Consider the following 25253-nt stretch of genomic DNA (forward strand, 5'->3'; position numbering starts at 1 on the left):
ACAAATAACATTCACGATGTTTTAAAGAGAAGTGGTGTTTCCGTTTATCATCATAAAATAAAATAATGGTTGAAGTTAAAGCGCCCTCTCCAGTTGGAACAGCCGTGACATCTTTTGTTCGCTGCAGACATGTTACTTAACTATTCTGCTCCAACTTTTATTCCTATCTCCTGAGTTGTAATCTAGTAACTCACTGATCCGTCCAAGCCAACCTCAAAATTAATATCGAGTCAGATCATACGTATTGACAAAACAATCCGAAGTACGTTGTGCATTTCATGGAGCTGGTGACTTGCACGTGGGTGACTACAGCGATTGGCTTAAAAAAATTCTGGTTGATTTTAACTCTAACTGCCAATGAGAACCACTTTTAAATACAAGACTGTTGATAATTTCTCTCCCTTTTACTTCTCTCTTTTACTTTGCTGCAATTCACCTCAAAATTAAGAGTCTCAGCGCACACGAACACCGCAGTCGTATGACCGAAGCGGTACTTAACTTTTTCAGTGAGATGCCAAAGTTATTAACCTTTGCAATCAATGTAATGCTTTAATATTTTCCCACGCTTAAAGTAAAAATTACTTAGAATGGTCGAACAGTTTCCCACAATTAAACAATTAAAAATACTTATAAGAATTGCATCAACTGTTCATGTCCAGATTATTTTGTATTTTCAAGGTGGTATCCCATCTTTCGGCGATCCACTTGAACGAGAGTTATCGATTGTTATATTTTATACAAAATCTTACAGAGTAGAACAGACTAAAGGCATATGGCAAATTTGCTTAACAGACTACGCGATTTAACAGAGCTGAAAAAGTGAAATGTTTGAATGCAATTTGTTCGAAGCTGTACCACAACAAATTCATTGTTAAGCAATAACCGGGCACAGAACAATTCGAGTAACAATTGGTTACAAAGATAATCGGCCCTATGGGCCATGCCAGCAAAAAAAGTGCGTTTCTTGACAGCTGTGATCGTAAAGAAAAGTAAAATCTGCCCGTTTTCAGAGCCGGTGGGGGAGAAAGCCGGCTCTTCAGTAAATTCAGACTACGTTCAGCTATTTCACCGTAAGGTTTCCCCCTTCTTCACGTATTCTGACGAAGATCTCCACACTGTCGAACATTTGTGGAATCGGATACAGGCCCCAATTTAAAGGGTTGCTTCGCAGAACATACTGCTCCGCATACTTTACTTGCTAAGCAAGCTGTGAACAAGAAACAAGAAAAACAGAGTGCAACGACATTTTCCCTCCTTTGCTGAGCAAGCAGTACGTCTTTTCCCAATCAACTCTGTACTTTGCAACCCCTGATGCACATTTGTTTAGTTTCTGAAGTCCATGCAAAATCATGCCACGCCCTTCCCGCAGATAATTGCAAAATAGCAGCTAGTTTGAAAACAGTACTACTAGTATCATACACATGAATACTAACATGACACATGTGGTTTATGGGTGAAAGTAACCCCTAATAGTGGCCTTTCTCCTTTATGTACGTACCGTGTATCTACTTTACCCGCTCTGAACGGCCTAGAGCAAAGTCCAATTGTATACACATGTAGCCGCTGAGTGCCCTAATGAGCCAGTTCAGTATTTCAAAATGGCAAGGTCACTAGAGAACAAAGGGTGCAAGTCGGTGCACCGATGGGGCAGATTTCGCACGTACATACTGCTCTTCTCGAATGACCTTGATCTTGTGCGGTTGGGATACCAAAAATGGCTCATTTGCTAAGCAATGAAAATGCATACTCATTAAAAATAAGTTACCAGACAAATTATCACACAATGTCTAGTTTTTGCGATTGGTTCTCAACCAATGTTTTGCTAGGGACAAATCAAATGCTAAGCAAAATTTTCAGCTTAACAGAAGCTCTACGAAATTAAGCCCAAAATGAATATGTTTCATAACCCATCATCGACTCCACCAACATGAAAACCTGGTCAACAGCACTCGTAACCATATATTACTGACAAAATTGTTTTTCGCTAGTTTGTTACCACCTCACATTATAAAGAGCACACGGAACTCCTTGCTTCAAGTATGTGATCTTGTGAAAATAGACATTATCAAGGTGGAAAAAAAGAATGTGGGTGCTTGATGCTTATGTTCATTCATTTAAAGTCTGCTTCAATGGCTGTTAAGTGACTAAATGCGATGGATTACAGTTTTAAATGTTGTATTCATCATTAACTTAAATATGACGTACATGTACACATGCAGTTTGTATTGATTCCGGGCGCGTTGTTTGTGAAGGGTGGAAATTGGGTAAGTTTGAGTGACAACCATTTGTCAACCACTGGCCAATTGTGCCTGGTATCCAAGATGACTTAGCTGTACAGGTTACCAGGGAATTTGCATGACTTTACCCTAAACCACAAAGTTGAACTCTGAAAAACTTTGCACGTGATTTGAATTCTCAAAAATTCTTAAATTGAAAAAAAATTGTGCACTTTGTGCTAGAGACATGTGCTTTCAATGCAGTTATGAAGTCAGCTGTGAGGGTACGAACGGTGACTGTCAGGGCCCAAGAAACTTGTACTCTTGGATATCATACTGTTCTTGGATATTCCATCAATGGTCTGCCCAAGACAGGCCTAGCTAAACTGTTTCTGACTTGTGGAAGGTGGGTCACATTTAAGATGCACAAACCAACAACACAGACCTACCGTTATACATGTGATCTTTTTTTTTTCAAGTCAATGAAAGGTAAAGAACTGGTGGCCTCAATCAACTTTCTTTTTGAAAGTTTACTTATAATTACAACAGGTACTGAAACAGATTTCTCACAAAAAAAGTATTTTTAAGCCTGTATGATTACTTCAAACTTTTCTGTTAAATAAAGCTTCTTGTTTTCACGAGCCTGCTGAAGTGAGTTCTACAAACACAGCCCTTGCAATAGTTTCTCTAATAAGCTGGACCAGTAAAAGTTTCTTTTAAAACTGGACGGGGAAAAAAAAGGGGATAAAAATTGGAGTTGAAGAGCAAATGACAACCTTTTAGCCGTAAAGCGTGAAATCTGTTCAAGAAGGTTTGAGCAGAGACTAAAGTGATTCCTCTTCACGGATAATATTAACTGTGAAGTTACTTGACACCTATTTGAAACCACAATAGCTCTGGAAATTACATGTACGGTGCATCTTATTCGATTTGCTGAAATTCATAGCACCTACAAGTACAACCAATTAAAAGTCAACTCAACCCTAACCCCCTAGGGACCATTGAAATCCTGCATAACCTTGTTGGGTTCAGCATGGTTAGGGTTGAGTGCTTTGTCTTTGTCAAATGGCTGCTCTTTAGGACGAACCAAATTTGAAACAGCAGATGCAGAGATATTAGTAGATGTTGGTAAATTTTTGCAGGGCTCTCTACTTAATAATAGCTATTGATCATCTGGTGTCCTGATTTTAGGCGAATGTGTTATTACTAACAATCCTCTCAGTGACCCGGCTACCGGACGGGTGCAGGGAGCCCAAAAATGTTGATTTTTCCCCCCCTTTTGGAGTACAACTTGATATTTTTTTATCAAGGAAAAGAAAAACAGTTTACCGTTATTATTTACAAAAAGATTTTGATGGCAAACTTTAAAGATGACGCTAATCCTGCTCTTCGCTTTTCGCCTGTAGGAGGAGATTTGCCGCCAAGTTCTCGTTCTTGTCGCAGGCCAAGTAAACTTGTAAAACATAACTCTCTTCGAATCCAAGTGCCTGGAGCTGATGGGAAAATGGAGGGGAAAAAGAAAGAACAAATAACAAAAACAGGAATTTAGTTCCCCGACAGCAAATCCGGAAATGGATGTACTAACAAATGCACTTAATTAAACTGTGAGTACACCTACAAGAACATTCCAACCATTCCTTGCTTTACTATGGAGATAACTTTAACTAATTTTAACTACATTTTAGATACTCTCTGCTATTGAGCTAGTGCTCTGAAGAGCAACTGGCAATGGCCAATGAAAAATATTTCACCTGAAACTTTCTTTCACCTTAAATACGAAGAAAATTCCATGAAAATGCCACTCATCACACAGAGAAAAAAAACAGATGTGTCCAGCTCCAAACTAGAAATAACCCTCAACCAGGGTTTCATCTAAGACTCAAAATCTGCTTGTCCACCCTCGGCAAAATCTTCAAGCTGATGAACTCTGGAGCTTATCAATTTTTCCATTACATAGAATATTTTGGAAGAAAATATACAGATCTATTGAACAGCATGACAGATTCATAAAAAGGGGAAGTTTAATGTTCTGCCTGAGCAAAATATCACCGGACTGAACTTGTCTCCCCCCCCAGGGACACATGTTGCAATTTTTGTAAGGAATTGAAAGCGACAGTATTTTGAACAGGTCCTACCATCTTTCTTTGGGGAGTGAATTTTCTTTCACAGATGAAAATGTTGATTTATTGTTTTGAAAAGAAAAAAATTCCGATTTTGGCCCCCTCGAGGTTCAGAACCTAGGAATGCCACTGGTAGGGCCAGAGACTGATTGAGACACTGCTCTTAATCACACACCCCACGCTGCACCTACATTTTGAACAGTCTGCCTCTCCTGCTGGGTGAGGGTGATGTAATGCACCCCTGGCGCCTCTCCACCAGCAAGTCCAGCCGGTTGCCCCGCCGTCGTCTGGCCGCCCGGCTGCCCTCCGGCCGTCTGAGCTGCAGGCTGTACTCCACTGACCTGACCCCCAGTTTGTCCGGCAGTCGGTCCGGTTGAGATTGGCTCGTTCAGCATGGCGATGAACTGCTCCTGGTTTTGGGTGATCAGCTGTAAAAAATTAAGGTCAAAAATTACTGTCAGATGACCTAAACTGATACCCCAAATTGAATACCAGGTTCATGTAAATAATGTTTGCTTTTTGTGCCTGATCCTGTCTGTGCTGCACAAGTTCCTTTGGGAAAAGTTGTTGAGAGAACTAAAAAGTATTGGCTCAATCTATAAATTAGGAGTCCAATTTTTTTTGCGCCCTGTCACATCTCACATGATTTTGTAAGTTCAGAACACATTCTGTGATTTTCAAGTGTGATGAACTAATACAAATTATCGGCCAAGCAAATAGAAATAGTTTAAAATCAACTTCAGTGACATTTCCATGTAAAATTACACAGGTCAGGAGTAACAGGGACAAAAAATTTCACACTTTCGGACCTCAAATTCAAAGAATGACCACATCGTGACATATCTCTTTACAATCCCAGATGGAGTCTAAAAATAAATAGTGTGGATAAAAACCTTACATCTAACTTATACTTTGAAGTTTTTTTGGAGGGGGAGGGGAATTTAGTTTGGTTTATTTAACTTTTTTACCAAGATGGCTAAACTGAATTGGCCCGACCCCAAACTCACACATGCAAAAACAAAAGCAACCTGACCGAACTAAAATAGTGTCAAAAACTGACCTCATCTGACCTGAAGTAAGTTTGTGTTGGGGGGGGAGGTTTGGTTTTCGGGTACTGCACAAGCCTTCCCTAAAAACAATGTTTACCTGTAAGAGTTCTGGGTTGCTTTGGCCAAGTTGGTGAATAAGCGTCTGTAGCATCGAGGGATCGGACTGCACGGCCTGTCGCATCTGGGTGAACACTGGAGAATTCTGTAGAAACAGCAGAGGGTTCTCTGTGGCTGGAAAAACAAGAAAGGAACAAAGGCTAAAAGGATTGCCATCCGGAGCCCTGTGGATTTAGTCGTTTTAATGCCAATGTGGGACACATTTTCCAGTGTTGTAGTCGAGACCTCTGAAGACCACAGTAAGGCCAACACAAGACCTCCAGTCTCAATTCCAGTCGTAAGTTATTCAAACCAACTGACAGGAAAGCCTTCCTCTGTCACTGTTCACCTAGCTACTTGCGACTGGTCTTGTGTCTGGCATTGTGTCAAGTTTTGTTTCCGATCTGGTGGTCTCAAGTACAACACTGACAATTTCTCTTTGAAGTGGATATTGCACTAGTAAGGTTTGCAACTTCACTGTAGAAAAGCCTTATCCCAACTTATTAGGGTTAGCATGCTTGCAGACAGCACCTCTGAATCTTGCATGCACTGCACTCTGTGATGCATGCATTTTACATGTAATTGTGTGAGCGAAGACAACAGGAAATCGATTCAGTAATGGAAGATGCAGCAATAAAAACTGAAGTAACATAATATCACTCACAAGCCAATGTACAATGGCAGTTTCATTTCTAATGGAACAAGTGCATGACTGCAGCTAAAACAAACTCGTGCACTCGACAGCAATGGCCAGATGGGACTAATTGCACTTGGTGTGGAAGCCGCAGGGGGAAATGGTTGATTTTGAGATCAGGGGGAAACTGCAAATGATTCGGACATGGACATGGGGAAAATGTGGGAATACCTTCTGTACCGCCTGATGACTCTTGCTGGGGTGCTGGGGGTGGTTGCTCGACGCTGGGCATGCTCGGAATACCCTGACATTAAAAACAAAACCCCCAAAACAATGAATCATTCATACTCATATCCCGACAGCGCTTCTCAAATTCATTCAATTAAAAATTCTCTGAAATCCAACATTTTGCATGAACAATGGCACTTTCTGAGCATTTGAACATATCTAGGACATCTGGGCCAAGTGAAGTAACAGCTGCCATGTACACACTGAAACCGGTCGTCAGACTGGCTGTGGTAAGACAAGACAAAGTGTAGTCAATTCAGGTGGTTTACACTGGTGTGCTGACTGCATAATTACTGTTTCAACAATTCTTTGTTGAAGGTACTAGTCAACCAGCACTTTGTACTAGTGCTTGGAAAAGAAGATAAATAGGCCTTAACTCCAAGTGCTTGAATCTTCCAAAAACCTTCAATAATAGGAAAAAAGCCAAGCGGCATCATTCTTTGCATTTCTTAAATCAAGAGGATTTAAGTCCACTGTAAAAAAAAAAAAGAAAAAAGCATAACATTAGTCGGGCACCAACTTCCCTAAAATCTCCTGGTGGATTTTGCAGAAGTCTGTGACTCAGAGTTAAGACAGGCCAGGCCCATCACAAGCTCTTTCGCAAGCCCCCTTCTCAAGTCCACTCTCGTCCTTTTCATAAGACCAGTCACGAGTGACGTGAGGAATGAGGAGGGGACACTTTGTCACTGTTCATTTGAATAGCTTGTCACTTGGCTTCGGGCCGGATAACTTGTGATGGCCTTGCAAGGACTAGAGATGGACAGGATTGCAACACTGAGCCAGACTTTTGTGAGGAGTTCAAACGAGATCTAACTCACTGTTGTTAGGTACTCCACAGCTCTGTCGGGGTTGTTGTAGCTCGCCTGCAGTGCCCGTTTGGCCTGCTCCCTCTCAAATCCCATGGCCACCAGCTCGTCCAACATGTGGTCATACTCAGCACCGGTAACCAGCATGGACTCGGCAGTACTCAATGTGCCTGCAGCCTGACTGGTACTCGTTGTTGTCGAAGATGAACTGAGCAAAAAAAAGGTGCAAACGAGAAGATCATACCTATTGTTTTTTAAATACTTCACTTAGTGTGTGAACATTATCAAAGTCAAAGTGCATGGATTTACTGGAACACCTTCACTTTTGAGTAAAAATCCGTCACACTGTGCAACCTTCAGTTTTTTATTGTGATTACTTGTGCTTATTTCTCAGCCTCTTTTGTAAGCAGGCAGGCAACTAGAGTTTTTGGAACACTGTTTTCCACTTGGCATCACTTTCAGGTTTAGATTGTGCGGAGGCTTGAACTAAGCCTATATTCATATATTCAGGGGCCAAAAAATGATGCTGTCTGGGTCACAAGAATCAGAACCAGATTTTACGCATGAAAAATTGGCCAGAGTTAGTTTTGTCATCTGTGAAAGTAAACACTGTTTGATACTTCTTGTTCATTTGCAATACGTAGTTCAAGGAGGTGATTCACCTGTGTGTTCATTTCTAGACAATGTGAAGTTTGAACTGATGACAATGGTTACTTGAAATATGGCACAGTTGCTTTGTTTCATGAAGATTAATGTTTGAGATTCGTGTCTAGATTTGAGGACCACTGAAGATTTAAGCCTTGGGCATCTTTCCAAAGATGGAATGAGAGCTTTGGACAAGGTCTGACTGACATGGCACCACCTCAACTGCCCTCCCTCCCCACTAGCCAGTGGAGCCAATCCTCCCAAGGTTCCACTTGGCTCATTTTCGGCACCTTGCTGTGGTAGTAGCTGGTGCATCTTCCTTCTTCTCTTGGGCTGGTTTCTCCGCTGTCTTGGTGTCTGCGGCTGGCGCTGCCGACGGCGTTTCTGAGGCAGCTGCAGTGGGCGTTGCCGAAGCTTCTTTTAGGGGGGTCTCTGTCGTCTTAGCGACTGGCTTAGGCTACAAGAGAAGAAAAATGAAAGCAATTACTGCCACGGCACTTTGATGGCTCACACTGAACTAATGTTAATAATCACTCTGTTTTTTTCCCATGTATGTTCGTTCAGCGCAGTAGAACCTTCCTCAAAGACAGTCTGAACGGGGAATCGAACCAGGGCCACAGTGGTGAAAGTACAGTGCCTTACTCACTAGACAATCATGCAACCAAATTGTGATCAACATACTATTGATAACACCAGTGAACATGTAATCAGTGCGTGTCTGACTCATTTAATTTTTTCTGTTGCAGACTTTCTCACTGCCTCAATGCCAAAGACAACACAAAAAGCGGTAAAAATATAAACCTACCTTTGTCAGCATGACCACCACAAAACTCTTCTCGTCAATGTTGTAGTCACTAATCGTCTGGTCATCATTGAGGATTTTACCTTCATTCCAGGGAAAACAAATCAAGAATGCCTTTTAACTTGCTGAACAGTGACAGTTCTGCCTCAGGTTACCTAACAAATTCTGAATTTTACAGCACAACCCTTTATGTAAGACTAGAGGAAAGTGCAACCTTTAAGTGCTACCTGTCAAGGCTGGAAGTTCCATGGCCAACTTGGAAGGACTTGGATGGGATGCCATTTTGAAACCTCAAGAAAATATTCTATAAATTGGAACATCTAACTCAGGGAAACAAAATCACACCATTGCTTCTCTCAGGACTAAATGCAGCCCTGTATATATAGCAAATTACCTGCATAAATGAGTTTCTGTCCAGACGCTGGGAAGTCCTTTCCTGATTCAGCCTCAATCTTCTCCTTCAATGCTTTTACCTGAAGGCAGAAGACATTCAAAGTGGAAAATGGTTACAAAATTGTTTAGAAAAAAGCAATGCATTGCTAGCAATGGATGCATTTTTTTAAACCCCTGTGAAGCACAACTAACAGTGAAACCACTGCAAACCCATAAAAAAAGCAGGCTCTCTCTACAGACAGGCATCATGAGACTCTGAAAAAGGTGCATGTATTACTTTTGGCCACAGGCTTACACAACATGTTTACGCCAAAACCCAAAACTTGGGTTCTCGCCACTGTGTGTGAGAGTCTCTGAGCGAAAGATACAGGCTGAACACATGCAAACACAAGACATAGGTTGACCCTTTCAGATAAAAAGATGTCTGACCCTTCTCAATAAAGTGCATTGACCCTAACCCCCCCCCAAGGGTTGCTGGCCCTAACCTTCCCCATTCACACAAAATTAAACACCCATATGGGACTTAGTGCACGGAGGCTGTTGGACTTAGTTTTTCTGAGGTATGCCAAACCCAATGCAAAAGCCGTTTGGGCCAACCAGACCTATCCCCACAGAATTAAACACTTTACTACTGTTTAATTCTGTGTGGTTGGGGAAAGTTAGGGTTAAAAGAAAAATGCAGCTTGCAATCTTGTTTCTGTACATTCTCTCTGCATAGTAAAGCAAAGTGTGGTAAGCACCTGTCGAAACAACATCGACATACTTGGTTATGTCCCACAATCAACTTGATGCAGCTACAGTAGAAATAACACCCATGTTCATAAGGAGTTGCTAGTGACTGTAGACATGTGTTACATTTCTGACTGAAACCAACAACTCAGGAATTACTTGGTCAGGTGCTCAGGTCAAATGCTTGACTAAAGCGTTACTGTATGTTTACCAGGTACAATATATGGCTAGGGAATATTGCACTGCACGCATCCCTAGTTAAAGGGCATTTTCAAAAGGACCAGATTCGGCTTAGACTTCAGTTTTGCTGGTTCCTGTCAGAGTTTCAACATGTGGTTTTGAACACAGCTTCAGTTGTTTTGAAAATGCCCTTAGACTGACATGCCCTGACTTTCACTGACATAATGTGCATACGAAGTTGACTTCAACACTTAAACTCATCGTCATACCAAGCAAAGACCAAAAAACTTTGGTTCATGTCGCATTTGGTGTGGGATGCAGGGGCAGAGAAAGTTAGGGAGGATCAGAGTTGACAAAATATACTGTTGTTTGAAAGGAGTGAATTTGCCAAGTTCTTGATGGTACCATGCACTGAACCCTGTCATGTACAAGTACCTGTGTCAGCCAGAGGCATCCCCTAAGTATAAGCAAAGATTGAAGTTTACGTACACATCGCCGCCTGAAAACAGCTCAATCTTCCCTTAGGGAAATGCATGTACTAGAGGCTATGTAACTAGACAGTGCCTGCCTAGCAGTGGCACACAAGCATGACAAGAAATTTTTAACTGCCATGACTGCCATGTTTAACTTTTAAGTGCATTACAGCTCTGGGTACCGGTCATCAGGTCATGTCCCACCAACCCACATAATCAAACCGCATAATCGGCTATGACTCAAGCGCTACCGGCTACGACTCACAAGGTCAAACTGTCACACTACTTTCACAAGGATCTTCACCTCACAGGCCTACATGTAGTCACACCCACATAACCAATGATTTCAGGGGTCTTTTCGAATGGCGGCATATTCTGCAACTAGGCCTAGTCTAAGGTTTAAGTTGGTCTGGATCCCAGTTCACATGGTTGAGCCTCTACAGTATAACTGCAAGCTAAGCCTTCTTACTGTCACATGGGTGATTTTGTGTTACAGTAGAAAGGCACTGTGAGAAGGAAAAAGGAGCAAACGTTGGCACTACCCCTTTTTCCTTCGCACAGTACCTTTCCACCGTGACGCAAAATCACCCATGTGGACTATTACTAGGAATAAGGTTTAAGCCTAAGCCTTAATACCTGAAGGCTTAACATGCTTGAGGAGATGGTTTACGTCTAACACTGTCCAACTTCAAACTTGACCTGTTGACCATGTTGACTGGAAATCAACTTTCCAAAACATCGATATTCCTATGGCCAACCTTCCCTCAGCCTCAGGCTGGACTCGCCCGAAAACTGGCCATCCTATCTAGGCCTATGCTGGCTCTGATCAAATTAAAACTAACAATGTAACAAGTGACAATTTTCAGCTTTAAGTTGGGCCTAAAGTTAGCATGGATTGGTATTGATGGTTAGAGTATTAAAGTTAGACATGGTCGTGAATCATAGAAATACCATACCGTTAATGATTCGTCAATTTCCACCTTGAAGGTCTTCTGTTGCAGCGTTTTCAGTGTAATGAGCATCTTTCCGCACTCTGTTCTGAGACAACATCAAACAAAAAGCCAAAAATTCCCTAAGGTTTCGCAACTCCGTCTGAATTCTACGCACAATGACCAAGTAAAATGCGTGTGTGATGTCAATATTGTACGGACTTCTACGGGACCTCCAATCCTCCATATGTACGTACGCACGGAGCAAGCGGTAAGTGAGTAGGGAACCATACAGTCAGTTTATGATGACGTCACATTGTGCACATAATAAATTCATCCGCAGCCTTGACCATGGTGGTAGAAAAAGAATGAATCTCTTTCGTAAGCTAAACTGACAAAAATGCTAAAACTATTCCCTAGACTAGTAATCTTTAATATTTTTGGACACAATATGTACTTCTGACGGAATCCAATAAAACTAAGGCGGCACTACATCGGTCTGCGTGATCTGGCCAAACGCTATTTGTACGGCAGCAATTATGACTTACCGTGTCGATAAGGCTTGCCTGTAATTTCCAAAACCGTGTTGATAGCTGGGGCTCATTCAAAAGCTTTTCGCTAACTTCCAAACTTCCAGTTTTCCTAAGATCAAGGTTTGAAACAACAAACTGGAGACTTAGGCGGGAGCCACACTAGCAAACCTCAAACCCTACAAGACGTTCGTGCGACAGCCAACATTACATATTAGGCAATGACATAAGGCCTGCGGGCCTACAGATGAAAGTTACTGAAAGTGCCAGTGACGGTGATCATCAGATTCAAGAATGATTTCCAGTCCTTGTGTGACGCTTTGCCCCAAGGACGGCGGGGGGGGGCATAATTATGACGTGCTTAAATGCTATACAGGGGCGCCAAGCCTGGTCCAATTATTGTACCTCTTTGGTATGGGGTAGGGGTGAAGTTGGGGGTTGCGAATACCAATTGTTAAGAATTCAGAGGATAACACTGTGATGATCGGGATTTTTGAAATCAGTGTACGACCCCAGATTTCTCTTATTTGTCAGAATTTTTTTCTGGTAAAACATCTGAGAGTCGATGACAAAAATTTGCGTGCTCGTGATTCTCATAGAATTCAGAAGATACTATATGTGTTGACCTCAACAAGTCCCTGGAGGTTTTGCTCAAGTCGGACTGACTGGACCTTGACTGTAATTAAATTTCGTCCAGGGACCAGGAACGGTAATTACAGCCTTCTGGGACAGCTGTGTTCTAACATCCACATTCGGGGGGGGGAGCTTGGCACAAGTTGCGAGTCCCAAAATAAAGAGACCCAACCAAGGAATAGCCAAGGTGATGGGCGTAAATCCGGGGGAGAGGGGTATATATCCCCCACTGTTTGCGGGGGGTGGACTAATGAATTAATACATTCCCCCAATTTTCGTGATGAGCAAAAGAATTACAGCGGATTGTGAAGAATTTTCAGGATTTCCTAATTACGATTAAAATGTTTGCAATATATTACTAAAACGGGAACCTTTAGAAAGCCGTATGCCATTCTGATGTAAGATTCTGTGTGAATATGATACACATTGCAGAGGTAGGCCTACTTATCATGAGCATTGCCCCTATATAGTGCATACATACCCCCCCCCCCCCGGTTTTCAAAGTCCCATGATGGCCGGGCAAGTCCTCCCCCTCTTTCCCCATATCCCCAATTTCCAACACAGATTTACGCTACTGGCAAACGAGCCTGTGCAGAAGATCTCACAGTAGCGTTCTATATTATCCAGCGTGTAATATAAGTCGATCCCCCAGACCTTAAACCAGGGCAACAGTAGTCCCAACTCCTTCCCCTACGATATGGGTGCACTAAAATCCACATCCAAACGTTGTTGTAATGATGAGTGGCGTAACTACGGGGAACACGGGGCACTTTCCTCGGACGGCAGTCCATTCCCGGGGTGGCCTCTTGTTTGAAAGTTGGAAATGCAGTGCGGCTTGCGCATAGATGGTCATAATCTATGCGTCATAATCTATACGTACGCCACATCAGCAGAAACTCATCCATAATTTCAACTTTTCTGGATTTCAGTCGGTAGTATTAGCTTTGAAGGCTTGCGCCCTCAGTCAACGGTTGTTCCACTGCAGCCGCAGTAGAGATCAATACTATAATGGGGCAACATTCAATTTTACAACTGGCAAAAAGCCCCTGCTGTGAGCACTTGTGCCATTCTGAGCCGGGATATGGACTGGATCTTATCAGCAGCCAAGATGCCTATCTAGTAAACAAAGCCGCCTTTATACAATTACTGGTAGTTTTTTCATATCATTGCTGTATCCGCATCCGTTGACGGCTTTTTACTCATGCAAAAGTTCAATGAATACTCTGCGACTCAAGTAAGCGGCCTGTCCAGAGGTCTCGCGATTGGACGGCACCTCGACAGATCCACCGATTAAACGGAAGTCAAGCCATATCTAACAAAACGAATTTTGAAATTTGCTTTAGGACGAACGTGTTTTATGGTACCACGGTCTTCAGGGAATTCTGATTTTCATTCGACTGTTTGATGCCAAATCCTTCCAGTCATACAGTCGAACCTAACAACGAGGGTTTTGGGGTCTTTACAGATTTCCTTATTATGGTGGGAACCTTGTATCATTGGGAAAAGAAAACAGAGAATACACAGACCTCAGACATAAGCATGTTGACGTGCATCATTTTATTATCGGAGTTCGATTGTAAACGCAACACGCACGTTCAAAACTCCACACCTCCTGACACAGGTGTTTATATCATACCATTAATTAATGCCTGTGTGATAATAACATTTGAACCATACTCTTCCTAAAGGTGCACGCACAATGAGCATGCTCATGTGCAACTTTGTGCAAGACTCGGTCCATAATGGCACTACGCTTGATTCATATTCACTGGTTATCCAAGAACTCTGAGCGTTGGCAATACAATTATTTAACGCTTAAAAGATCTCTAAATTACCCTCTGCGCTAAGGTGAACATTCTAAACTAGGGGAGACACAATAGAATCTGCTGACCACGAATTTCTTGGTGGTAATTGTGACTGTCGTGCGTGACAACGGCCACAGGCCTTCTGCAGCCCGAGGGTATGGAGAGACCGGCAAAGATGTTTTGGAAGCACAGAGTGTATCGATACGCCACAGGAATGTCCTCACTCGGTTCAACGTGAGGTGTTTCGCACCACCGATACTCCTCACCGGGGTCATCTGGGAATTAAAAGGAAAAGTACCAAATAAACCCAGGAATCTTCAGTTCTTTATTCACTACAGTGTTTTACACTCCCATTTTCTTTTCTGGAACTCGATTCCTCCCGAGTTCAAATGTTGGCAGGTCGATTGAAGTTCAGCTTTGAAGTTCTTTCATTCAAATTAAATTGAGCCATTTACAGGTGTTTCTTTCCCTGTGTATCTTTATACAATTAAATTGGGCACCAAACTCACCCTGGGTGAAGTACCATATCCGGTCTCGGTTTCCCTCATGAACGCTGAACTGGAATTTGTAAGGTTCCCTGGTGATTTCAGTAACTGCAATTGGTTGCAGAACAGCGATAAATATCCCCACTTCAAAGATTGGCAAATATATTTACAAGTTTCTCAAGTGTTCAAGATATTTTCTTCATCTATCATTTCCCTTCAGTTTTGGTGGCTTAACAAATGGCCTTTGACAATGTTTATACCAAGAGATTACCATCCCTATAAATAGTCGTGAACTCATCGAAATTTTGAAAACTGATGCCTACACTCTATTTAAATAGAGCAATTTGCAGGGTCACGTTTTTGTTTAATAAATATTGTCAGATTATACGAACTAGTGTTCCTGCGATGGCAGCTTCCGTCAATTTTTTTTCTTTTACAAACCTTTTTGTTTCATTCATTCATTGGTTTTCAGATACTGTGTCGGAAATCACATGAAACCCGCTCATTTGCCCATGTATTAAAGTTGTAACAAGTGGAGAGCGTTGTCGAGGCTGCTTGATTAAATATACTCTCCTCGTATTATCTGCCTCTTGGTGGTGCAGGGTATAGGTGGCACAGAGCAAACTGTTTGAGTATTTCAATTTAAGTAGCGAGCGTAATTTTTAGAAGCAGCTGGAGACGAGGTTGGTACAAACTGAAAGGAGGAAAGATGAAGTCCCATTGACCGTATTCGCGGCGTCCCCAATTTCAGTCGTATTCCCCAACGTAGAGTATTTATTTGAAAAAGTTAAATTCAAAGAACCAGACTTTATTCTACGATTTCATTCCAACCCCTAAAATCACCTGGTTCCACCCCATCACGGGTATCAAATTGATACTGTATGTTCAGGGATACGACTGAAATTGGGGACGCCGCGAATACAGTACCTTGTAATGGACCCCTTTTTGACCTTTAGTAGTTGGTTTGCCGCTGATGAGTGCATTGGCTCAACTAAATAGACCAGCATGAAATCACTGTCTCCCAGATTGTGCTGCTTTTTATTACCTTTTTTTTCTAAAAACTAGTGTACTTAATGCCCCGCTGTATGCGGTATACGGTTTTAATCAGATACATACCTGCCAAGAATCGTTGTCCGTAGAACAACGTGGTAAAGCAGTGTTGGCATACGTTTCCAGCATCGTTGCATGTCATGTTAACATGGCTGAATCCCTACTTTGTGGAGTAAACGTAGGGTCAGATTTGTGGGGAAATCATGCTGATTGTAAGCATGAATATTAACAGTTATTAAAGGGTAATTTTGTCATAAAAACATATTCTAACTCATCTCGAGTTTGAAAAGCGTTTTGTTTGCCTCAGTGTCCTTAAAGATACACTTCTGTTCGCATAATGTGTCTAATCGCAGCAAGAAGCGTTTAGGCCTGCCGTTTCTCCAATCCAGCAATGTATTGGATGTTCAGAGGAAATGTTATCGCCCCATAAGCCTTTTAGTTCAGGGAGAGGGTCACCTTTACCCTCTGTCTGTATTAATATTTTTATCTACATATATATGGTTCGGCCCAGCAAGCAAAAAGTACAGGTTGAACCCTTCCAGCAAATGATTATTGTCTGTGATCTACCAGTTAGGTAAAACCAGTTAAAACACTGAGCCATTCCTATAAAAGCACACAAACACCTGACAAAACTCCACATTAGTTTTGGAATTGCTTTTTTTTTACTGTTAAATCAATTTGCATTGGTTAAAAACCAAAGCCAAACGTAGATCTGCATTTGCAAGCTGTATACGGTGCGCCTACAAAATACAGTAGGACTGTCTGTCAATAATGATGGGTATCCAGCTCTTTCATAACATTTTATCCTTTCCTATGAACGCCATACTTAGAGTATGAAAAAACTCTACGATAGGATATTCACCAAATGCTGTTCTGATAGATCACTGTTCCCAGCATCCCAGTTGCTCTCCACTCCACTGAGTAGTATCACATACAGAAGCAGAACGCCCAACATTATGGCGACCGACTAGTTGCAGGCTTGCTATGGCACTGCACTTTATTAACGACGGTGTCTGTGGTTAACGAAGTATCGCCTCAAGTGATTGGAGAGCGCACGCGTGGTTACGTTTTATCAACCTGGATCATAAAATAATTTTAGTATAGGATTATCTCTGTTCTTTGAAATGTATTATGTATCAACAATATAAAATGCATTATATTGTAAATTTGTTATATATTCTGATGATTAGATAATATATTTATGTTGAATTTAATTTTACTTCAGCATAATTCTTCATTATGGACGTAATTGTACTGTTTTAATCCGACTATAAAAAGAATAATCTCATACTTCTACAAATTTGTAACTCTTTTAAAGGATACAAATAACTAACACAAATTCTAATGTTTGTTCTTCTGTGACCCCTTCCAATAATGCAGTTAGCCCAATCTTTGGGTCTTCCTTATTTTGGTGGAAAGCTGGTACCATAAGGAACAGAAAGCAGAGAACGCAAAGACTTGAGATATACGCATGTTGCACTTGCAGTATTTGTTATTTAGTTCTGCTTGCCCTGAAGTACCCAGCCTTCTTGCCCTGACGAAGGTACCCAGCCTCCTTGCCCTGAAGAAGGTACCCAGCCTGCTTGCCCTGACGAAGGTACCCAGCCTGCTTGCACTGACGAAGGTATCCAGCCTGCTTGCCCTTACGAAGGTACCCAGTCTGCTTGCACTGACGAAGGTATCCAGCCTGCTTGCCCTGACGAAGGTACCCAGCCTACTTGCCCTGACAAAGGTACCCAGTCTGCTTGCCCTGACGAAGGTACTCAGTTGTGCGTGTGTCCTTCAGACGATTTTGCGAAAGGCCCTTGAGTCCTTGTAAAGTTATGTTTTATTTAACGTATAATATAATTATGCATGTCAAGAGTGAATTCAAGTCGTATCAGGTTTATATGTATTATAATTAATTGCACAATTTAATGATACATTAATATTGAAGATTCGTTACCTCACCTATTTTGTGGGGATCGAAAAAGACGTGCTTGGGGACAGATGGGGGCAGCAGAACGCCCCCATAGTTCAGTCGTGACTTTAAAAGACTGTTACCTTTCAAAAGTCAAACGTAGGGTAAAAGACGGCACCTTTTTTCCTACAATCTGATGTCGACGCCCCAAACAACACCCATTTTTCCTTTGTAATCCGGTAAGTTATGCCTATAAATGTAGTACGTCTGTAGCATAGTATTATATGATACATACCTGTTAATTAAGAATAGTCGTCCAAAGAGAAACGAGGTGAAACAGTATTTGCACGCGTTTCCAGCGTCGTGGCTTTTCATGTTAACATGACTGAATCCCTTATTTGTTGGGTAAAGGTAGGCAAAAACATGTTTATTGAGAAAACTAGACTGCATAACCCATTTTCACGTCAACAGGCATCTATATATTCGAAATGGTCTTATATATGATGCGTTTGTTCGTGAATTGTAATATTTTAAACCACGAGTTCGCAAGAGAATTGAATTGACATTATTGTCTGGATTTACGTTAGTCCCAGATACATTTTGTTTATTTCCTTTTGCACAATAGGAATATCTATCGCGGCCAAAAGGGTCCCGTTTCTCCCAACTGACAACGAGTAGTGAAGAAAGGAGAGAACTGGACCAATTTTTATCCGGAGCTGAAGCGTAGCGTAACCAACCCTAAAATAGCACCATCTCCCTGAGATTTTTTTTTTTTTTTTTGGAAATTACCCAACCCAAATTTATGAAGGTTTCAAATTTTTTTATGTTAGAAAAAATAATAAGTGTAGCCATCGCCTTAATGAAAAACCATTGTCAGCCTTGAGTTTAAATTAAAACTGAACCAAACAATTAGTAAACGTTGCTTGAGATGTTTAGAAAATAACCAGGAACTACTTGTAAACATGGACATCATAAATATAAATGCACAAAAAAAAATATCTCGTAATGCAAACATAGAAAGTATAAATTACTTAACGTGTAATAGTTTATTTTATCGCTTTGGGATAAAATGCATTATTCACCACAACACACGTTGTTTAGTCTTTGAAACAACCGTGGTCATCTGGCTTATACCGTGGTGAACAAGGCGCTACTGTTTCATCTATGACTGTCTTGCACTAGCTGGCTTCATGGGATCAGCTAAGTGGTTGCAGAGGCCTCAGAGGGTTCAGAGAATGTAGTACTTCCTTTGGGCCCAGACACCTGAAACTGTCTGAGGGGAGTAATAGGGTGAAGCCAGAAGGCCACAAGGGAATAAATGTTGAACCGCAGCAAGTTTGGCTCTAAAAATGGACCACTTCGGCTTAGATTTTCGAGGCGGCAGCACACAAATTAAACCCACCACCTCCCCATCTCCATTGTAATTGTATGTATAAATATATCATATTATAAATTATAATATATATAATATAATATATTATAAATTTAGCTTTTACTGGTTCAATGGCAGGAACTACCTGGGAACGACACGCAGTTTACGAAGTAAACAAATAAACAATTTATGCAACTTATCTCGCAGTGATTATAACCTAAAATTAGTTGTTAGTAATGTTTCATTTTTGTTTTTCTTAAACACTACGCCAAGCAACCTCTTGTTCTGGTAGGGCTTATTCCAACCGCCTGTTCAAGCGGTTGAAAAACGGCGTGCTTTATGTAAGATTTTCTTAATTTGTAAATGATAAATAGAATCACATGACAAATAATTTTAGGACAAGCACCTACTAGTTCCGGCGGGGTTTGTCTGCATGGCAAGTGTGCAAAGGAATTCCAACCTGCTATGCCTAGTTTGGCAAGTCTTTCAGTTAACAACCTTGCCTTTTTCTGCCAAGTGTGGCAAGCCTTTGGCGAGTTTCTTTCTGTTTTTCTGCCAAGTGTGGCTAGTATCTCTTTGGCAACTGTGCCTGAGTTTCTGCCAAGTGTGGCAAGCATGGCAACTGTGCCAAGAAAATCTTCCAGAATTTCTGCCAAGTGTGGCAATAGAAAGTGGCTTTGAAATCGGCAAAAACAAATAAACCTGCCGCTCGAAATCGTTGCCAAAAACCAAAACATGGTGTCAATGTGTGGCTTGTGCACATATAGTTGGAGAATAAGCCGATATACCCATGTGTGAGCATAAATTACTCATAAACTGGCATATGCCGATATACCCATGTCTAAGCATAAATTATAAATAGAACTGATATATATGCAGGTATACCAATGTCTAATAACTAGTATATGCCGATATACCCATGTCTAAAAAATAAATTATAAATATCTCGACTTCAATTTGAAGCTGGATATGAATTTGTATAAATTTGAATTATCTGATAAACCAAATTAAAGCCAGCGAAATGCAAAGCATACCAAATGTTAGTGCTTTTTTCATCTTGATAGGTATCTTTGGTTTTTGGTTGGAGGTAACTGCAGTTGATTAGTTGTTTTGATACCCAGGATTTCTCCTTTAACATCATGATCAACTTATTTAGCATCATGATCAACTTCTTTAACATCATGATCAACTTCTTTAACATCATGATCAACTTCTTTAACATCATGATCAACTTCTTTAACATCATGATCATTTATGTTAACATCATGATCAACTTCTTTAACATCATGATCAACTTCTTTAACATCATGATCATTTATGTTAACTTCTTCATTTGTGATAACTTCCAGATGATATCCAAAGTGCTTGTCAGGTGTTGCGATTTGAATGTTGTTGTTACATCCTTCAGTCGTTCCAAATCGAAGGTTCATATCCGATTGAATTAGATACAAACCTGGTCTTATGACACGATTCAAATGACTCCGGGCAATTTAAGGCGAACTTTGATAGTCATCAGTAGATCCTTTTAGTTTGGTTAAGCATTTTTTTTATTCAACATTAGTGATACATTGAATCTGGGCATCTAATCCAGTTCCTTTTGTTAACACACTGATCAGCTTGAGCTCCGAACAATGACCAAACGTAAGTTCGAATAGAATAATTTTTATGAGTATATCCTACATCTGTAAGTTTGGTTCATTTGTGAGGAATAAAGTCTTGCCAAGCTGTTTTAACGTTGTCGTCTTGTTCGATCCAACCAATTATATATTTCAACGAGAGACCTGAACCCACAGGTTGTCAATGAAATCCCATTAGGTTACCCTTGAGACCATAATATTCGTTGTACACAGGTTGTGGATCGTAGTTTTTCCCAGGGACAGGGAGATAATTATGAGTTCCGTGTTTACTAAGACCTACAATGTCCAAATACCAAGCAGTTCCGAGACCATTTGAATAAGGGTCACGAGTTTGTCTAAAATGTTTGCTTGGATCAACGTAAACTCAATAAAAGAATCATAATCGCAGTAATCATTAGTGGGTCAAATTTGGGTTCACTCGGTAGTGAAAACTTACAACGTGATATTACTTTTCGAACAGTGTGATAGACGTAAAAGGTCATCAAAGCAGATACGTAAGGGTCGGGATCAACAATGCAAAGTCTATCCCACTTGCGGTTGTAGCGCAATAAACTGCAAAATTAATTTGATTTTGATAAAATAACATATGGTCTGTATGCCAGAGATCTACAACTTCCTGTGTGGTGACCTTAGGCATTTTGTAAGCCATAGTGATATCTGGAAACTTGGCCCAAAACGAATTGTTGTTGTTAACGACAATAAACAATTTACTAAACTGAAGTCCCATATTTAAAAAAAAACCAAAAATAAAGTTTTTGAAACAGACTTAATAAATAATAAGTATGGTAACACACACTTTTCACTTTAACAAAAATGAACAAAAGTTTGAATTACAGGGGCGTGGGCGTGATGTATATATATATATATATTTTTTTTTTCGATTTGCCAAAATAGTTTCGATGAATACAGCAAGTATGACTGATCGATTTTCCTCAAATAAGTACGTTGGTGTAAAAAACCGTCACCAACATTTGAGGGCACGCTTGACCCCGAAACTCATGCACCCAGTTGGGGCAAAGGTACGATTTAAGCTCAAGAGATGTCACTGATGCAAACTTGCGTGCGTCTGGGCCAAGAAGGGCAGAGTTTGGATTTGGGTTGGTCAAGCTGACGTTGAAGCAGTGTATGTTGGTATCATTGTTATCTACGCCATTATCTATAATTGCAACAGTAAAGGGCACTCGGTTGGTGGTTGATGTGAAGTTCAGAGTGGCAGTGGTCGCTACATAATCGATTCCATTCACAGCTGTACCATCAGAAGTCATAACATCTGGAATGAAAGAACGACCAACAATGGCATCAACAACTTCCAGGACGGAGTAATGTGGGAAACATTTTTTTGCATTCCGTAGTTCCTTGTTTTAGACCGTAAAGTAACGGTAACAGACCAGTATGTTTTATCGTTTACGTACTATACCTCCTTTTATTACAAGACTTCAAGTATAATATCGCAATATAACGTTCAAACCAAGAGGCGGCGGTATATCATGTTAATGATCGTATCGCACTATCGTTAACGCAGTGAGGTTTCTACTTGTAAAGCGGAAGGTTTCCGTCCGCAACCGTTGATAGAAAGAAAACAAGACTTGCTGAATCGGGCATTATTAAGTTATCATGAAAAAAGATTGACTAATCCCCCACATGATCGTGGCATCCGAATTAAACGTGAAATTCCCGCTGTCACGAAACATTCTAGCCTAGGGTTGGAATTACCTAAGAGGCAAGAGGCATCGATATTTGCCTTTTATAAACCTGAATAAGTGATCACTTACCAACTTGCGAACTTGTTGGATCACGAGGTTCACTCCATAGTACATAGACTGTTGCCGTGCCAATATCTTCATCCACTGTGTAGGTGGAAGTTTCGAACTGGAAATGATCAACTGAAATTTAAAAACATAGAGTGTGCATGCATAGCATCATGTCATGGTTAAGGAAACGGGGATGGGTTGTTGGGCTACATCCAGTTTCGCTCAAGCTTGACTTGCCTTGATGACAGATCGTCAGATAGTCTTGTCTCACCCGTGAACTTCGGTCGCAATCCTTTTGTAAAGCTCTAGAGGAGGTTTACAAATATAACTGGCCGAGGCCCGACTTACCTGATGTTCGATCATCCGCAAATTCGGGAAGAGGCACGTCACGCAACCATGTCCGGGCGTAGAAAATATATGATCAACTTGTAGATTGCACCGATTTTGCGCGTGAGGAACATAACCCAATCAATTTAATTAAAGACTTAAAGATGGATGAAGCAATGGATTCCACTCCTGTATCTCTTGGGCCTATTTCTCTGAACGCCCTGAATGTAAACCTTTAGGCCTATGCCTATTTTCCGTAGAGTTTGTTGGAGCTTTGTATACTCTATACTGTACCTTGGGGCTTATACCTTGGGGCCTAAGATAAACCTTTCTGGACCAGCAATGACATTTGTGACCCCAGAAAGGTAGCAATGACCTCACAGAAGGTCGTGTTTGACCTGGAAAATGGTCAAGCCCGACAGGGCGTGTCTCTGTCCAAAATAACCAATGACCATTTCAGGATTTTAAACATGAACTGTTTAAATTCAACCTTTGATAACCAATTCAACAGCACATAAATAATTAAACCAGTGTTTTTAGTTTCCCTAAATTCAGTTATTGAGTTGATTTTCACTGTTTTCTGTGGCATGACATTTTAGCTTTGATGGCTGTATACTAAAAATGAAAGAATAAAATAAATGAATTAATAATTGTGGACATTTGACCATTTTCCAAATGCAGCACCGCCAAAAGCCAAAACACCCAGAGAAAATAAGCGCGTACAATGAAAACGTAAAACAAACACAGGCAGATCAGAGGGTCCCGTCAGGTTGGTCCAGCTTTTTTTCTTTGAGTGAAGTGCGCATGGCCAGTAACAGATCTCTTAGGTTTCAAACGTCCATCCCATTTTGCCACATTCGTATAAGGTTAGGATTACATAGAGCTGCTGCACTATGATCATGGCGAATGTCAATCACAAAGTACCCACAGCGGACACTTGTTTGAGGGCGGCGGTGGGAATAAAATTTACGGCAGCCGTTGGCTACAAGCGCCTAATGGAATAACATTCCGCATGAAGAGCGATCGCCCTCATCCACGCCAGCAGCAGAGATCAGTGATTCCAGCTGTGCTTATACATACTTGAAACATATTTTTATTGTGCTCCCAGAATTTATCTCATTCATTGTAATATGTTCATGGGGAGTTGCCAGATTATAAGCCCCTTTTTCCTTCATGCAATCAATTTTAATGTTTATCAAGAGTTCACTCGATTATTTTTGCGGTGGTTTCTTGGAACATTTCCTAGCACCTGCAGTAGATGCATATCTTACCAAAGTTTGCCAAGCCCAGTTGCAACCGCGGTATTAGACAAACGGCGAGCAACATCAAAGAAGCCATTACAGGTGCCTCTAAATATTCTCAAGAACTGAGTAAACCTATCTATAGAAACAAGGGGAAATGTTTCAATGAGCGTGTCTTCATCAGAGTGATGAAAGAAAATTATCTTAGAGTCTCTGAAAAATTGAATTTTCCGAGACACGCCATCTGCAGAACCAAAGAGATTAAACTATAATTACCCTGAGCTGTCCTATACACTTCGGAAAATGACCAGGGAATACCAATCGAAATGTAGGTTCCAAATTGCCTATTACGTTTTTCATCCACAATTTTTCCTTTGAAAATTGTTTACATTTATAGCCAATTTGTCAAAAATGCGGGGCTGGGGACATAGTGAGCCTGGCATACAGGTCGCTCATGAGCTGTATGCCAGTGTCTGCTTGATTAGCACATGTAATATGATGGAGGTTGTTGGTGGTGATGGTTCCATGATTTAATTGTGAAAACTTCCCGATTACCCCCTCATTTACTGACTTCAAAGACACATTACTCCTGGACCGCAGTTCATGTTGAAAGGAAACCAGTTGGTAGATCTCAAATTTACAGAAGGTGAAAAAGGTCATCTTTTCAGCCAAGAGGCTTGTAAACTTCGCCTTTTGTGATATGTCTGTACTTGTTGAGCGTAAAGTTCCCCAATTCTCCCCTGTCTGTCATTGTGCGTTGTGCGGCATGGAGTAAGCTACAATTTTCGTGGGCGTTATGCACAGTAATAAAATCCTGCTATTTCCGGGTCACCAAACTTTTTTTAGAGAAAGGCATAAAAATCTGACAAAGTTTAAAAATGAAAGGTGATACTGCATTTGGTAGGAGATGGTAAACCCATTGGAACTTTGATCCATGTGATGCTCACTTTGTAGTTTTGGTGGTGAAGACAACATTTGAGAAATACTACTGCGAAACTTCCAGCGAATTGTTGCACACTGCCAAATGGGAGCATTTTCACCCTTGACCTTTTGTCCAAAGTTTGTACTTTTTATTGCATTCAAATGCTTCGAACACTCACAACAAAGACCCATTTGCAAGGCGCACGTTGCACCCGTAGGCTAGGGTTGGGCCAGTAAATAT

General features: G+C 41.0%; 2 protein-coding genes across 2 annotated transcripts; both read right to left on the reverse strand.

Annotated features, from left to right (window-relative positions):
- Positions 1-383: 383 nt before the first annotated feature.
- LOC110989388 (lysine-specific demethylase RAD23A-like) lies at positions 384-11607 on the reverse strand. Its single transcript, XM_022253749.2, has 9 exons — positions 11388-11607; positions 9051-9129; positions 8660-8739; positions 8145-8311; positions 7222-7417; positions 6347-6419; positions 5483-5616; positions 4528-4764; positions 384-3709 (listed from the first exon to the last, which is right to left on the reverse strand). Exons 1-9 carry the CDS (start codon positions 11451-11453, stop codon positions 3593-3595), a joined length of 1149 nt encoding a protein of 382 aa, XP_022109441.2. The 5' UTR covers positions 11454-11607; the 3' UTR covers positions 384-3592.
- A 2466-nt stretch (positions 11608-14073) lies between these two features.
- On the reverse strand, positions 14074-16907 carry LOC110989390 (uncharacterized). Its single transcript, XM_022253751.2, has 4 exons — positions 16726-16907; positions 15930-16023; positions 14838-14921; positions 14074-14603 (listed from the first exon to the last, which is right to left on the reverse strand). Exons 1-4 carry the CDS (start codon positions 16816-16818, stop codon positions 14386-14388), a joined length of 489 nt encoding a protein of 162 aa, XP_022109443.1. The 5' UTR covers positions 16819-16907; the 3' UTR covers positions 14074-14385.
- Between the last annotated feature and the right edge of the window lie 8346 nt (positions 16908-25253).

This window comes from Acanthaster planci, linkage group LG12 (assembly GCF_054643075.1).
Source record: "Acanthaster planci isolate LZ-2023a linkage group LG12, COTS_SCS, whole genome shotgun sequence".
Classification (NCBI taxonomy): Eukaryota; Metazoa; Echinodermata; class Asteroidea; order Valvatida; family Acanthasteridae; genus Acanthaster; species Acanthaster planci.

Excerpts from the sequence above, each read along its gene's own strand:
- LOC110989388 (XM_022253749.2), bottom strand. The coding sequence starts at position 11,453 with ATGCTCATTACACTGAAAACGCTGCAACAGAAGACCTTCAAGGTGGAA. Across the intron at positions 7,418-8,144 it reads CCAGCTACTACCACAGCAAG|TTCATCTTCGACAACAACGA; the intron begins GTGCCGAAAATG and ends TTTTTTGCTCAG. Across the intron at positions 4,765-5,482 it reads GCAACCCAGAACTCTTACAG|CTGATCACCCAAAACCAGGA; the intron begins GTAAACATTGTT and ends AATTTTTTACAG.
- LOC110989390 (XM_022253751.2), bottom strand. The coding sequence starts at position 16,818 with ATGTTGGGCGTTCTGCTTCTGTATGTGATACTACTCAGTGGAGTGGAG. Across the intron at positions 14,922-15,929 it reads CGGACAACGATTCTTGGCAG|TTACTGAAATCACCAGGGAA; the intron begins GTATGTATCTGA and ends AACCAATTGCAG. Across the intron at positions 14,604-14,837 it reads GATATGGTACTTCACCCAGG|ATGACCCCGGTGAGGAGTAT; the intron begins GTGAGTTTGGTG and ends TTTAATTCCCAG.